This window comes from Caloenas nicobarica, chromosome 2 (assembly GCF_036013445.1).
Source record: "Caloenas nicobarica isolate bCalNic1 chromosome 2, bCalNic1.hap1, whole genome shotgun sequence".
NCBI classification, from domain to species: domain Eukaryota; kingdom Metazoa; phylum Chordata; class Aves; order Columbiformes; family Columbidae; genus Caloenas; species Caloenas nicobarica.
Genome location: NC_088246.1, coordinates 141,583,973 through 141,599,520, shown reverse-complemented (window position 1 = coordinate 141,599,520; position 15,548 = coordinate 141,583,973). Strand labels below are relative to the sequence as shown.

The window sequence follows — 15,548 nt, the reverse complement described above, 5'->3', positions numbered from 1 at the left end:
TGCCTTAAGATACTCCTTGAAAAGCTATACTTCAGTTCTAAATTTATTTTACATAAATCTTGGCAGGTATCAGTCTCAGGCATTACTCCCCTCCCAGTAAATAAATCAGTACTGTCAATATGCTCAATTTATTTTAACAAATCAATTTAGAATGTCACATGTTCCTGATACACAGGGGTTAATACCTGTGTAAGTTAACATCCATTTATTAGGAAAGCTCTCCATTAGCAAGGTGCATTTTCAGTACAATTAAAACCAGCTTGAGGCATTAACTATTGTTGCCTTGCAATACTGTCAAACTGCAGTCCAGTACAGTAAGAGTACAAGGTTGTTGATCAGTACCATGTGTTACAGCTGTTAACAGTTCTGTTTGTGCCACATAACCAGAAATCAATCCTTTAAAAAAAAAAAAAAAACTTGGCTCTTCTTTAACTGAATTTGCCAGGTGATGTTAATTACCATCCTCACCAAACAAAGTTTTGTAAAGGCTATTTACAGTGTACATGGCTGAGCGTGCACCTTACAGACACAAACACATCTGCCAGTTTGATACCATGTAGTTACACAGTGCCTGAAAATGACAACACATCTGAAACACCACTTTAATTAACAGTTTCAAGTGGGAAATGGTTTTTATTTTACAACAGCTATACTTGCATGAATTTTTATTTTTTTATATAAAAACACTAACTCCTGTCCAGAAGTCTAGACACATTCTACATACTACAGGTTAAGGCAGTAAAAAAATGTGTTCCTGATAACTGGTCTTGACAATGTCAATTAAAGCTGTCTGAAGCCACTCTAGTTCTCCAACAGATCTTTGAAATCCCAAATAACTGGTGAGTGAAAAAAATCACTTTGCCTCCTTCAGAGTTTTAGTAACAGAGAACAGAACAGAATTGGGTGTGGTAAGTTTAATAGCGTTAAAGGAAGGGAGCATTTGATTTGAATTCATTCCGTGAGTTTAAAAGTTGAGAGAACACAGTTTTAGATGGGAGTCTGAATCAACCAAGAACTGTAGGGAATTAAGGAGAAAACCGATTTTATGCATGACTGCATTCTTAAAAATATACTGTTATCTTCAATAATTCAAGTAAGGTAATAGACATTATCAAAAATAACTTCATGAACCATACTCAAGTTTCAAACCACATTCTCAAACTTTTAACCCAAAGCAGTTTTATTAACTTCATATAATAAACCATGAAGGTCTGACTGTACAAATGGTTAATGATCTGCACTCGTGATTCCTGCAATAGCTAGCAGACTTGCTAACCAAGTTACTGTAAAGATATGGCAGATTATGTATTTAATCAAAGCACTTTGATTTAGGCATGAAACAAATGTGAACGATTGACATTCTGTGCTTCTAATGCGTCACTCATAAGAGAGGCAAGAAACACCCACTATTTGTACAGACAATTGTTTTTACAGAAAATCCTTCCTCGAAATCAATCTTTTATCCGCAGCTGTAGATGAGAGTATAATCTGTTGTAAACAGGGCACTGTGTTGTAAAACCAGTTTGGTTTTTTTTTTTTTTTTTTTAATTAAGATCTCTCTCCAAAAGTTGGAAAAACAGACTCTTCAGAGTGTCTTTCAAATGTAGGATGTTCTGTTTGCTATATCATACTTTCCTTTGATTCCTTTTTAAAGATGGTTGTGTTCACAGCAGTTCTGTTTTTAAAAATTGTTTTGAAATTTATATAAAATTCTGTACATGTTCACAAATTATTGCATAAACAGCATAATCTTCATGACAATATTCAGCAACACACGTCCATCTCAGGAAGTTCACGTTTCCCTTCTTGCTTTTTTCTTCTTTTTAACTTGTTTGGGTGATTCCCAGCTTTCTTCAGACTTCGCTAAAAACAAAACATAACTACAGTGTTAGGACTGAGAAAGTTTATATAGAATTGACTTTTAAAATATACCCCATACTATTATGAAGTAATTCAGAACAACCCACTAACGGGATTTTTGAAGGAGAGTTATATTTACCTGCTTCTCCCACATAGTCTAATTAGAAGTGCACCTAAACCAACATCTGCTAATTTCAACCTACTTTTTTTACACCACAAATACACAGAATGATACACATGAAGGTCATTCATTTTGTAAATGTATTACTTACAACAGCATCATTATTATTTTTTTACTAACTGGAAATCATGCACATGTACAAAACTGACACTAAATATTCACTCTTATCAGATTACACTGTTTCTAACCACTAAATAAGTTACATTAAAAAAATGAACTATGTAAAGATGTGGTTACATGGAATTAATAATCAAATAAAGAAGCACTATTTTATTAAAACAGATTGCCTTAAAACATGCTGGCTGCCAAAAGTGGTAAATCAGGTAAAATATTTGATATGCTGAATATAAGAGATGTTCTTTCAATTGCTGAGGCATCAGTTACAAAAGCCTTTGTATTTTAGAGCCAGAACAAAAAGTTGTAAGTTGATACATTGACTTGAAAGATTCTGCTGTTTAATATATTCAAAACCAGTGCATTAATGCAGTTCAGTGAGACTAATACTATGAAATCATTTAGTCTCCAGTGCAGTCATTAAAAACTGCTTCAGTACTTCAACACTTAGTCAGGAACTTCTTACAAAATGTCAGTGTTTATTAAGCTCATTAAAGAGTCTAATTCAGATAACTTTTTTTCTTTTAAAGCAGTGCCAACAACATCCCAACTTCCCTTCTAATTTTTCTGTTTTACTGGGTGAATACTTCAGTATAAGCACTTTTGACGAGTACAAGAGAAGGTATGTCTGACATCTCTGGGCACAGCATATTTTTAAAAAGCAACATACTTGCAGCAGTTCGGCCTGATGTATGTGCTGTTAGGCTACAACAAAAGTGCGTGCATCACCCAATAGCTTTCTGCTCCTATATTAGCAACTGTTTTCCTCCATGATTACTACATTTCATGGAAGCATATGGGAAAAGTATGTTAATGAGCTAAGCTGAAAAGTCAAAAAAACCCAGTAGGTTGAAAACTGCATTGCTTGTATTTTTTTCCAAATTTCTGGTAGCTAAGCATCCTGTCAACTGCTATGTTGGTACCCATCCACTGAAGACTGACAAGCTAGCCTTTGAAATACTATTGGCAGAACTACTTAGTCACAGCATGGAGCTCCAGTCCTGATGGTGAAGAGTACGTGTAGATGTCTGTTAAGGACTGGACAAGGCCAACAGACATTTTCAGTCATTCAAGCATTACAAAGCCAGTTTTTCCTCACAGTGAAAACACATCTGCCCAAGTATTTCAATGAAAGCAAAAATATGGCAAGATATATAAATGAAATACATATGTACCTGATTATGGCACTCTAAACCTAACGTCAGGGCAAAGCATTCTGACTATATATGTTCTATGGGAAGAAAAAAAAAAAAGTACACCCTGAATTCAGATGGATGAATTGTACTGAGAGGTACTTACTCTGTGGAGGAGGCACACTGTTTTGCTTAATATTGGAACTAGATACATCTGTCTCTTGCAGCATCTGTGGCACTTGGGAAGCGATCTTGTCAGACTCGCTCTCTGATACAATTACAGATGGCTCAGTAGAAACAGCAAGTGAAGGAGCCTCCTCAGGCTATTTGAAAAACAGAAAAAAAGTTTCCTAGAAGTTAATAAGTCATACAACAGTAAAACACTCTTACACTGTGTTATTTTGGCAGCATACTTAGCAGATGCTGGAAAGATGGCATTGAAAAATTAAGGCAGTATTAAAATCCTTCAAAATTTAAAATCAAGGCTACAAGGCTATGACTGCCATCTAGTGCCAAAACTCTTAGTTGCATACAAACAAAGATAAACCACACAAATTAATTCCTCTTAAAATACATGCATGGCACGCAAAGAAAGTGGTAATGTAAAAATCACTAAGATCCTAAGAAGATTGTAGGATACATATTCAGAAGAGATGCAAGATGGTGACCCATATGCATTTGGTTTTGCAAAGCAAATAGGTCCAAATATGCAACTCAAAAAACAAATTAAACTTTTATAATATTTAGAAAGCACTCGTAGTCATTTGTATCAAGTGCTCAAAACACTCCGTATGCTTATATGAGAATAACAGATATTTACGAGAGCAGTCGAAGTATTTAAGTGGAAACTACTGTAGGAACAACTGCCAAGTGAAAGATACTCCTAGTATTTTCCAATTATCCGGTCTGTTTTGAAGGTTCCTACTACAGAGACAAGATGTAACTGTAGCTTACTGTGATAGCACTTACTGGAATTAACATACAGATGTCAAAATGCAAAAAACATTTTGGCATTCCAATAGGAGAGCCAGAACATAAAAAAACCCCATATGATGTCTCAGCAGGTGACCTACTGACAAAAGGCTTCAAATTAGAAAATAGTGCCTCGGTCTAGCAAAAAACCCCTGACTTCAGGATGTTATTAAGAAGTCATTGCTGCAGTTGTTTCACAACAGCCAGGACCTGGAACCATCAGAACAAAACAGTGGAATCTACATCCAGCCATTGATGTGGACCTACACATATCCTACATTATAGTCACCAGTTTGTACTGTTTCCATCAGTGTAATGTAAGCATCCCAAAAATTTAGTCAGAACACACAAAAAACCAAAATTATATACTTTTTTTACTTTTCTTCCTAATCACATTATACTGAGCAAGAAGTTAAGCATCTTATTAAAAAAACCCCAACACATCAAAAACCAAAACCAAAACAAAAAAACCCAACACGTGAATTTAGAGGGTAGCTGTTCTCTAAGCTTTTATGAACAGAGGAGTTTGCTGTGCTGTTACACATCAACTGAAACTAGAATGGCAATATTTCTCTTAATCTACTGCAAATATAGTAATCTTGTCTTCTAACTATCAACCATGCTTATAAAATGAACTCCCATTCTACAGGATTTTCAAGCCTAGCCAATTGTAATGTCTAACGGTTATCTATCATCACCTTCATAAATACATGATAATACATAAATACTCTTAACAAGATGGATGTGGCCTCTAAAACAGAAGCGCTTCAAGCTCCTAGTTGTGCAAGGTAATTGATTCAGGTCACTGGTATCACAGTTTCGTTAGCACAGAGTAACTCTCTACCTGCAGGTAAAGCAACTCAAGATTTAAACGGCATACAACTGTCTCAGATTGAGAAACAAATGTTGCAGCTTGAATGTTAAAGCACACAGTTCTACTCCAAAGGTAACAATGCAGGTACATACAGCATTATCTGGACATTTTTCCAAATAACATACTTATGTCTGAATTTTGGATGAAAGGGGATACAGATACTAAACATTAAGAATTGGGAACTACTCTTTGCTAGGGTATTCTGTGTTAACCAATCAGTTCAGAAAGGAAACCTGAAACAATGAATAAAGTCTATTTGATAATACAAATAGTTACATACATGATTCTACTATTTATTAATGAAGTAGTGACTTGTAAAACTGTTACAAATGAAAGATTTCCAAAGATATCTCTTCATTTAAAACCTGTGCCTCCTGATAAAATGTCACAGATTTCCACACAGCCCATTGTATAATATGGGGAAAAAGATAATCACCAGATGAAATCCAGAATTGTTCAACATTCAGCTGTTTCTGGTCTTTATGAGGACGTTCTGGAAAATAACTTATTGTACTCTAATACCAGTTTATTTTTCTTCATATTGGGTTCTCATGTTTTAGAGCATTTGCTCAACACCAGCTTACCTACCTCGGAAACTTAAGTCATCCATTTCACACATGGGTCACAGACTGCAGAACTTTTTGGAACAGCCAAGTCAACATCAAAATGCATCTTTGCACGTGTGAAATTACAATAAAGCTAAATCTGATGGCAAGGAGCCTTGATAAAGACTGACAGACCATCTGCATTGTCAGATACAACAATTCACTAATTGTCCTTTATCATGTCCAACTAACTTCCAGCAAATGTTGTTAATAATAGTTTTGTTTGTCCTTTGCCCCCACACCAAGTTTAATACAGACTACGTCTTGTTTCACAGAACACAGCTATATAGGCACATATGAACAGATTGAATTTAAGACTCAAGAGGAGCAGGAGCACTCAAGCCTCCATTTTTTAGTGCCCAGCGTGGGTCTACATTAGAGCGGATGCCACCAAATCATCTAGGAAGATGGTATGGTTTTAAACACTAAACAGTTGAGCAAAGTCCACTGAAACCGGGCTGATATTTTGGCAGTGCTGACAACTTGTGAGAAAAAAATAAAACATCTAACTGCAGATCAAAAGAATCATTATATGTAGCTGAAAAGTGTTTCTCAAATCGATTTAGATTTCTAAGCAGAAAAAGCTAGCCTTTTGGGATGCACCAGTACACCTCCTTCTAGATGTCAAATAAACCACCTTGATGTCACAATCCAAATATGAGTTTTCTGTCTACACATTTTCAAATACGGCCTCCAACACAAAACAATGTATTTGCTTTAAAGTTTTTTTTTTAAAGTACACACTTCCAGGAATAAAGCCACTTCCATACACAGCTAGATACCTGTGTTTTCAGATACAGCTTAAACAAACCAACCAACCCACAAACAAACAGACAAAAAAACCTTTGCACTAGTCAGAATAGGTAGCTGCTGTGAAAAAAGGTTGAACTGAACCTAAACTAAATAATTACAGTAAAAGCTCTACTTCGATGTAGGATATTCAAAATAAGCCGAAAGTGTGTCTTAATGTGCTTTTCAAAGCATATATTCTCAGTAGACGCCTTCTGTACTTTTCCTTTGGTGACCTGCAGCCTCTCATAAAAGAACCCACTCTAAAATTTTCATTTGAATCTTAAGACCTCATTAACTTTATAAAAAAAGGCTTAGCAATTAAAGTTAAACTCAGTATCCTGACAGATATTCTGTGGTACCAAACTGCTGTCTCACTGGTATTGTTCACTCTTTATGGAACATAAAACCAATACCACTAGAAACATTAAATACTTTACTTCTTCCTACAATGTGATTCTTGTAGGATAACAGTATCTAAAAAGGCTGCTAGTTGGAGAAAGATTTAAGAGAGCTTGTATTCTCTAGAATATTTGTTTCAACTGTGAGCTGAAGCAAACTGTCAATTTGTGAATTGGTTCAAATAAAAACTGTACTTATTCAGTCATTAAGCTCAGCACAGTCATTAAAAATCAAATTTTAGACTGCATTTGAGTCAGAATACAATAAGTTAGTAAAACTTCATTCTGTTGCAATGAAACATTAAAATGTGCTATTAGTTCTCACCCAGGCCTATTAGTTCTTAGTTCCAAATTTCAGTGTTGTAAACTACTGCTTGAATATTCAAACAATAAAATAACTTGACAGTCATGGAAGTGATTACTGATTTCAAGATACTGCTTTTCAGAGCACACATCCTTTTTAAAACTCCTAAGTGACCCAGACCTAAAATTCAACCTCTCAATCACGTTTTTATTCATAAATGTACAACCTGAAGTAGTATTCTTACTGTAACCTTACCTACACAAATTAATGTTTTAATGGGCTTTGAGCACTTCCAAATAAAAAATTTGTTAACATAAACCCAACTTTATATCCCTACCTTAGCCGGTTCACTAGTACTCTTGGTCTTCAGAGAAAAAGCTATTTCCTGCTGTGGTTGAACTTTTGAGGTATCCTCCTGAAATTCCTCTCCAGCTTCTCTATCCAGTTCTTCAGTGTCCTACAAAAGGCAGCGGGGGGGCAGGAGGAGGAAAAAAAAGAGTCTGTGTTTACAGCAAAGTTCTGACTCTTTTTCCCGGCACATCAGTTTTGCTGCCACAATCAGCTTCTATTACTAATAAAATCTACCAAAAATATTAAAGCAGTGGGCTAATATTATCCTACATGAACAGTCAAAATTTATAGAATGTAACACGAAAATACTCATAGAACCCAAAAAAGCCCAGAAAACAGCACTCTTCATGTATTACTAACAAAAATCCCCATCTCCGAATGAACAGCACTTCACACTCCTGTGAAATTAAACTGACATTACTCTGAAATCTTTGCAAAAGTATCATTATGATACTTGTCTATTCTCAATTCTATACTTTGTTAGAAGTAAAATGTTTTAAAATATAAGCTCTGCATATTAACCTGCACAGTTTTTTATCATATATTAAGCTTTAATAATATTTTTTAAATCCTATTTAGTCTGCCGGGATGCTTGTAAAACAAACCTCTTGGTACAGAAACTGAAAATATATTCAAAGTATCCAATAGTCTTAAGCTTTTTTCCTTAAACACTCTAATGGTAGAAAATTTTCATTTTACATGAGGAATTAGAGTAGTAACATTTGTTTATAGCACCAGAAGAATCTCATGGTACTAAATAGTAAATAGAACACAGCTCTCCAGTTTTAAGCTCAAAGTGCCTTATTGAAACACTGTTCCTTATTTCCCCTGGAACCTTATGAAAACACAGTCACAGTCTAAGTCTGTTGTTTCTTGACAGGAAAGAATATATACTGCCTTATAACTAGCTCTGAAGGTAGCTTCCATTGCCTTAGCAAACACTGAAGTCAACAAATATGAGTGTGAACACTTAATGTGAACAATCAATGAGAAAGATGATGATGTTTAAATGAACATGTTCAATTTTCAGAGGATAAATATAAAAATTTTAAGTCAGTTTGAAGTAGGACTGACAAGTTAAGTTACTAAACTGCTATAACGAGGATAACTTATCTGTGGTGTATCAGCAGTTCTGTCTGCTCCTATCAAGCAACAACCCCCTGTATTTTCCAGAAAAAATAAATACAGAAAAATTCTCATCTTTAAACTGATGATGTCATAGACTGATAGATTGAAAGAAAAAGTAACGAAATCGGAATGGTTGGAGACTGATGGGTAGAATAAATGCATCTGATTATATTAATAGACAGTAGGATTCCATTTGATGTATACAACTTAAAGGGCAGCTCACAGGTAACAGAAAAAAAAAATTCAGAATGCACTCACTATCTTGAAGATCCATACAAGACATCCATGAACACCTGCTAACCATAACATATTAACCTTGACTTATACCTAGAGCCATTGCAGATACCAGAACGTGACAGATTTAAGATACAAAAAACTGCAGTTCTAGTACTCTCAGTTTGCATTTGCGTCGAAAGAAATACTGCAAATTGACACAAGCATCCATCTCCACAGAGACAACGTTAAAAGAAATCTATGTGGTATCAATTTAATATTTTAAAATGGTTTTAATAAAATCTCAGACTGAAGACATGGTAATCATAAAAAACAAATCCAAAGAATGACTGAAGTAACACTTTCTCTCCAATTCACCTAGTCAGATTCAAGGGACCATTTAACACTTTGTGAAGAACGTAAACTAGGAATGGCTGTCACTACAAGCAGAAGTAGGATGTATTCTGAACATGAGCTATTAAAAGCTGTTTCCGATCAGTAAAGTACTTGTTTTCATCTGTTCATGATTCAATTGCCAAATGAAGTGCAATCTGCTTTTGCTATTTTTACAACAAATCTGTTTCAATGTAATTCTTCAAAAGCTGTTTAAGTAACACAGAAAACTCCAATCATCCTCGGTTTGCTGGAAGCATCTCTACTGTACAGAATCCTAATTTAATAGAAAAGAAATAATTAACAATAAATACTTTCTACATATTTCATGCCTTCCATAAATCCAGCAAAACTATGTGGTATTCACAAGTCAAGCATGGAATCATTCAAATTAAAGGGAATACTAATAAAAGAAGGATTGCTTTAACTCTTGAGAAACAATAGTAGACAATCCAATACCATAAGGAAATAAATATCCCCAAAATAATTTTACCTTAAGTCACTAACATACAAAAATAATGTGACTGTGTGAACTCCTCACAAAGTGCCTTTCAGACTATCTAGATGTTGTTCCATTTACCTGTGCAGGAGAGTTAGCTTCCTCACCCTGCTTCTTCTTTTTCTTCTTCTTTTTCTTGGATTTCCCACTTGTAGAACTCTGAAGAACTGGCTCTGCTTTTTCTCTTTCATTATCTGAAGCCTTCATATGGAAATACAAGGTATTTAACATTAAAAAAATACAATGAAACATGATTTCTATAGACTAAATAGACAATACAAATTAATAGCGATAAGGAATTTAACTGCATATAAAAGTATAAACGAACACAATCTTATTTGTTCAGTATATTTTAGGAAGACCACATTCTTTAGACGCTATCTGGAAATATAGGTACAGGAGTTGGGAATGAAAAAGGCAATGGAGCACCATGTACTGGTGGCATGGAAATGTTGGTTTTTATACAGAGAATTAAGTATTTATGAAAAAAGGATCCAAATCCTCTCTTAGTCTACAATGATAAGGTAATCCTTATATTATGGTGAGACAGTAAGATTTGACATGGAGCTAAGTAGCTTCTATTTTCTCAATAACAACAGTCAGAATTTTCCTTCTCTGTGTACACATTAAACACAATTGTGCTACTCCTACCAGTGTAGAAGAGATGAGAGATTACATTTATCATCACCCTTAAGTTACTTTAAGAAATAGTAGCAGTAAGGGCAAAATCTTGGAGCTAAAGAGAAAATAGCACCCTTTACCTTCTGAACATCAGGTATGTCTTCGGGTTGAGGAACAGAAGCAGCTTTTTCTTCATCTACCCAGTTTCCCCACTCCTCTGCTGGTGCATTCCAATCAGAGCTGGGATCAGCTGATGAAAGTCCATCTACAAAAATGAAAAAGAACTTCAGGAACGTCTCCTTCCTTTACAGGTGCTCTTAGTTTAAAAATGAAAAAACAAAACCAAAAAACCTATCTATGCATAAAAACACTTCTTGATATGAAGATATAAATACTCATTTCCTGTATTTCTGAAAAAAAAAAGGTAGAAGACTTTTGTAAGTAATGCGTAAGACTCAGTTATTTTACAGAGCAATGAGATTACAAACTAGTCACAGCATCAGCTAGCTAGATGTCATTGCTTTGATATACTTTTCTAGACTATGTGAAGAAGAACAAATTTAAGAGTTATTCTCTATCTTAAAACTTCTTCCTAGTTTGTGAAAAAATTGAGATGAACTTAACACTGATCAATCTTACTTTACTAAGAATCCTTTAAAAAGTGATATATCTGAAAAGGCACATCTGAGCAAAAAAGACATCTTGTAACACCGAGATTTTTTTTAATAATCTCATTTCTTCTAAGACTCTAAGTCCCTACTCCATTTTGCTATCTTTCATTTACAATGGCACATATTTACATTGTCACATGGGAATGACAGATTTAAAGGGTCAGTTATAAAAAAATTAAAATATCTGAATGGAAGAACTAAGCCTTAGACTGACTGTTTAACAGAAAGTCAAGGCAAGTCGATTTTAAAATGGAACACCTTGTAAAATATATTTTATTTTATATTTACATTAACATCACAAGTATTTCTCGCCCTCAGTCTATGCCAAATTGAAGGAGAAGAGACAAACTTGGTCTGGCAACTACAGTGGAATTCAGTTTAAATATTTGAAAATTAAGTTAAAATGAAAAGCAGTAATAAACCAAATTAAATTTACTGATAAACATTATGAAACTGAAATATACTAAAGATCTTAAGATTACTTACCATACTCTCCCACCTCTTGCTTTCATATAAAAATATTACCTCAATTACATTTACTTTCGACACTGAAGTTTACTGATTTGAAAAAACAATTCCTGCCTAACACAACACAACGCTTTATGGTTTATCTAGTGCCCTCTCACTAGTTGCTTAAAGTCCATTCTTTTTTATTAATAATAAAAATTAGTAGTATTTGTACCTACTGTTAAGTTTCCTTGTCTTGAACCTGATTAAAGCAGTAAGCCATACCTGTGTATCACATTGGCCTAAACTTCCATTATTTCCCCACTTCTATTAGTGTACACTTCAATTTGTTGACAGACATCTAAATTATGCTTTTGATGATATATTGAACTGATCACTTTCAAATGATTAACTGAAGTGTTTCAAAATAATCCAGTGTCAAAGCAGTCTTGCCCAAACTGGTAGAATCAAGGACTGCATCAATTCACCCTCCTCTTGCAGTCATTAAACAAGAAGTTGTTTTTAGGCAGACAGTAACAAGCAATACAACTTTTCTGGTCAACTTCTTGACCAATTTTTCACGACAATGACCTAATGAGAGGCACCACATTGTTTTTCTTAAAACATTCTTAGATCTGACCGAATAAATATATTGATTAGAAGGCAGTTACAAAAGTCAATTGAAGGCTAAAAGCTTTATTCACAGGTACATGGTTTCACTAGGAAATATTAAGGAATGGCTGTAACTTTATTATACTACAGCCCTGTTCAGGGAGAGACTGTGGTAAGAACTACAAATGTATTTTAAAATTGGCAGGTAAGGGAAAGAGGCAAGTAAACACCAGTTTCACTAAAATTTCCAAGTAATTTCAGTTCTTTTATCCTGCATATGCTTTCTATACACATAAGAACTTCCTAACGCTTGCTAAATGAGAAAGTAAATTAATGTGATATCAGACTAATTTAATTTATGTTTTCAGCAAGGTACAAACATAAGGGCAAACCCTGCAACTCAAATACAATCTGCTGAATACCTAACAGACTTTTGCAGACTTGCAGTAGATTTTCCTCCTCATTTGCAGTAGATCAAGATTGTTTCAATTGACTACCAAGATTTTCTAGCAAAAGCCTGAATAAACTCAAAATGCATGAGTTTTCTTTCTCTTCCGAGTTTCAATATCCAAATATTTTTTTGAAAAATTAATCATTTTCTATTATCACTCAAAATACTTCTTCCTACTTTCTTCAAACTGTCGATTAGCCTTAAAGAAGTGAAACACCCCAGGTTTTACTCCAGATGCTCACAACTGGCTCACACAAGTAGCTAACACAAGTAACTACACTTTAAAGTAACTGTAATTACAAAATTGGTTAACGAACATTTTAGAGGAACATACTTAACCCAGACCATTCGTCATCAACAGGGGGTTGAGCATGACTTAAATCCCACTGAAAATCAGAAGTACCAGCCTGAGAAACTGACTCACTGTTGGATCCTGAAAGGGAATAAATAAAATTGTACTTGTAAGTTAACAAGCTTCCTAAGTTTTCTTGGGTAAACAAATTCCAATCAAAGTAGGAAAGGGAGACATGATGAAGGGAGTGGAGCATCTCCCTTATGAGGAAAGGCTGAGGGAGCTGGGTCTCTTTAGCTTGGAGAAGAGGAGACTGAGGGGTGACCTCATCAATGTTTATAAATATATAAAGGGTGGGTGTCACGAGGATGGAGCCAGGCTCTTCTCGGTGACAACCAACAGTAAGACAAGGGGTAATGGGTTCAAGCTGGAACATAAGAGGTTCCACTTAAATGTGAGAAGAAACTTCTTCTCAGTGAGGGTGACAGAACACTGGAACAGGCTGCCCAGGGGGGTTGTGGATTCTCCTTCTCTGGAGACATTCAAAACCCGCCTGGACGCCTTCCTGTGTAACCTCACCTAGGTGTTCCTGCTCTGGCAGGGGGATTGGACTAGATGATCTTTTGAGGTCCCTTCCAATCCCTAACATTCTGTGATTCTGTGATTCTGTGAAGGGTCAAGGAAAAATGTCTGATTCTAAGGACTGCACAGGACAGGAAAACTACAAGGCTCTTGAAAATGGGATATATTCAGAAAACAAGGGAACTGACGAAGGAAAACAAAATTAAGTCAGGAGGAGAACATGCAATGAATGAAAATATTCATACCAAGCTCCTTCGATAATGGGAGTAAACAAGCAAAAGCAGAAAACCTGAGATATGATCCCTTTATTGTATAGTAAGTCACTGCAACACTTATAGCCAGTAGCTTAACACAAGACTTGTTATGAGGCCAGGTTTGCACTCCACAGCAATTTCACCCTTCAAAACAAGAAAACTCCAGAGCTCAGCTTCCCCCCTCCATCATACAGACAAAAGATTCAAGACTTCAAATTCTTCCTATGGAACATATTTTGGAAGTAGAGCTTCAAGTTTTTTGAAGGGGGAAAAAACCCAACCATCAAATAACAAACCTCCCAGAAGATCAGGGTAAACAGACTTTCCTAGAAAGCAATCTTCAGATCTCCAACTTGAGACACAACAACAGTGAGCAATCCCTTATGCCCACTATTTAGACTCAACACACAAACAGGAAGGCTAAATAAGAAATGTCACCTTCTTATTGATCTAGCTTTTGATTATCAATTTAAAACAGTTAACAAAAAAGCTTTCTAGGCTTTCATAAAACATGTCTTCTACCTGTTTACACTTACCAAGACTACTTTCAAAGAAGGATGCATATTAGTAACACTTGGCAAATTCTATTTCCACCTGGTGGGGTAGAAGAGAGTTGAAAAACCTTTGGAAGGGCATACATACCAGAAACTCCAGGAGTCAATCCAAATGAAGAGAAAGAAGTAGAATTCTGTTCAGAGGTATTAATCCTTCCATCCACATTCCAAGCAGCTGTGGGGGAAAAGGGAAAAAAGAAAAACAGAACTTCACACTGCTGGCAATGTTGCAAAAGTTACCTATTTAACTATGAACAGGGTCAGAAAAAACAGCAGAAGATCCAGACATCTTAACATTTCACACAGCTGATGGCATTATTTTGCTTATTACATGAGACTATTAGTGCTGATAGAGGTGCAACTGTATGAACATTCCGCTTGAAACAGCTTTCAAGCTTTCTAAGATCTTCCCTCTAAAACCTCTTCTATATATAAACTTCTTATAAAGGAAAAGTAAATTGTGTTTTGAGCCCCATACTACTATTCTTCTTCCTACTATTCCAATAATCTAAATTATAGAAAAGCGTATTTATGAACTCTGTAGATGAAACCTAGTTGGAAAAAAATTGTATATATGTTCAGGAACAGAACTGACTTCAGAACAATTTGACAAATAGGAGAAACCACTTAAAATTAATATATGTTTTACTCTGTTAAGTGTGAGGTAGAAAATAAGCAGAAACAACCAGTGGCACTAATGTGATAAAAAACATCTGGTTAGAAGTATACTTAATTGGGGGGTGGGGACTCAAAACTGGACAGAGTATTCCAGATGTGGTCCAAGAAGTGGATAATCACTGTCTCCAATCAATAACTCTTGTTCACTCATCCCAGAATACTCTTGGTGTCCTTTGCTGCTGGGGCCTATGGCTGGTTCATGTCCAGCTTGGTGCTCACCAAGACCCCATATCCACAGAGCTACTCTCCAGACAATCAGTCCCCAGGCAAGGGTGCGTCCTAGCCAGGTACAGCACTTCACATTTGTCCTCGGACTTCCCGGGGTTCCTGTTGGCCTGTTTCTCCAGCTGGTTTAGGTCCCTCTGGATGGCACCCCTCATCGGAACTTTATGAACTGGTTCCCTCCTATGCTGTCAAGTTTGGTGTAATCCAGGAACCTGATGTGAATGACACTCTGTTGCCTCCTCCAAACTAATTATAAAGATGATAAACAGGACAGCTCTATGTACAGAGCACTGTGATACCCCCATGTTACTAGCTTCCAGTTTAGAGTACAACTCACTAACTAC

The 15,548-nt window shown here is 35.6% G+C and overlaps 1 protein-coding gene across 1 annotated transcript in view; it reads right to left on the bottom strand.

Annotated features, from left to right (window-relative positions):
- Positions 1 to 613: 613 nt before the first annotated feature.
- The window catches only part of MTDH (metadherin), a 32,013-nt gene continuing 17,078 nt past the window's right edge, over positions 614 to 15,548 (bottom strand). The window contains exons 7-13 of the mRNA XM_065629279.1: positions 14,390 to 14,476; positions 12,954 to 13,052; positions 10,579 to 10,703; positions 9,899 to 10,018; positions 7,571 to 7,690; positions 3,455 to 3,611; positions 614 to 1,863 (exon numbers count right to left, since the gene is read on the bottom strand). Coding sequence (XP_065485351.1) covers positions 1,793 to 1,863; positions 3,455 to 3,611; positions 7,571 to 7,690; positions 9,899 to 10,018; positions 10,579 to 10,703; positions 12,954 to 13,052; positions 14,390 to 14,476 — 779 coding nt within the window. The 3' untranslated portion in view covers positions 614 to 1,792. The remainder of the gene's footprint in view (positions 1,864 to 3,454; positions 3,612 to 7,570; positions 7,691 to 9,898; positions 10,019 to 10,578; positions 10,704 to 12,953; positions 13,053 to 14,389; positions 14,477 to 15,548) is intronic.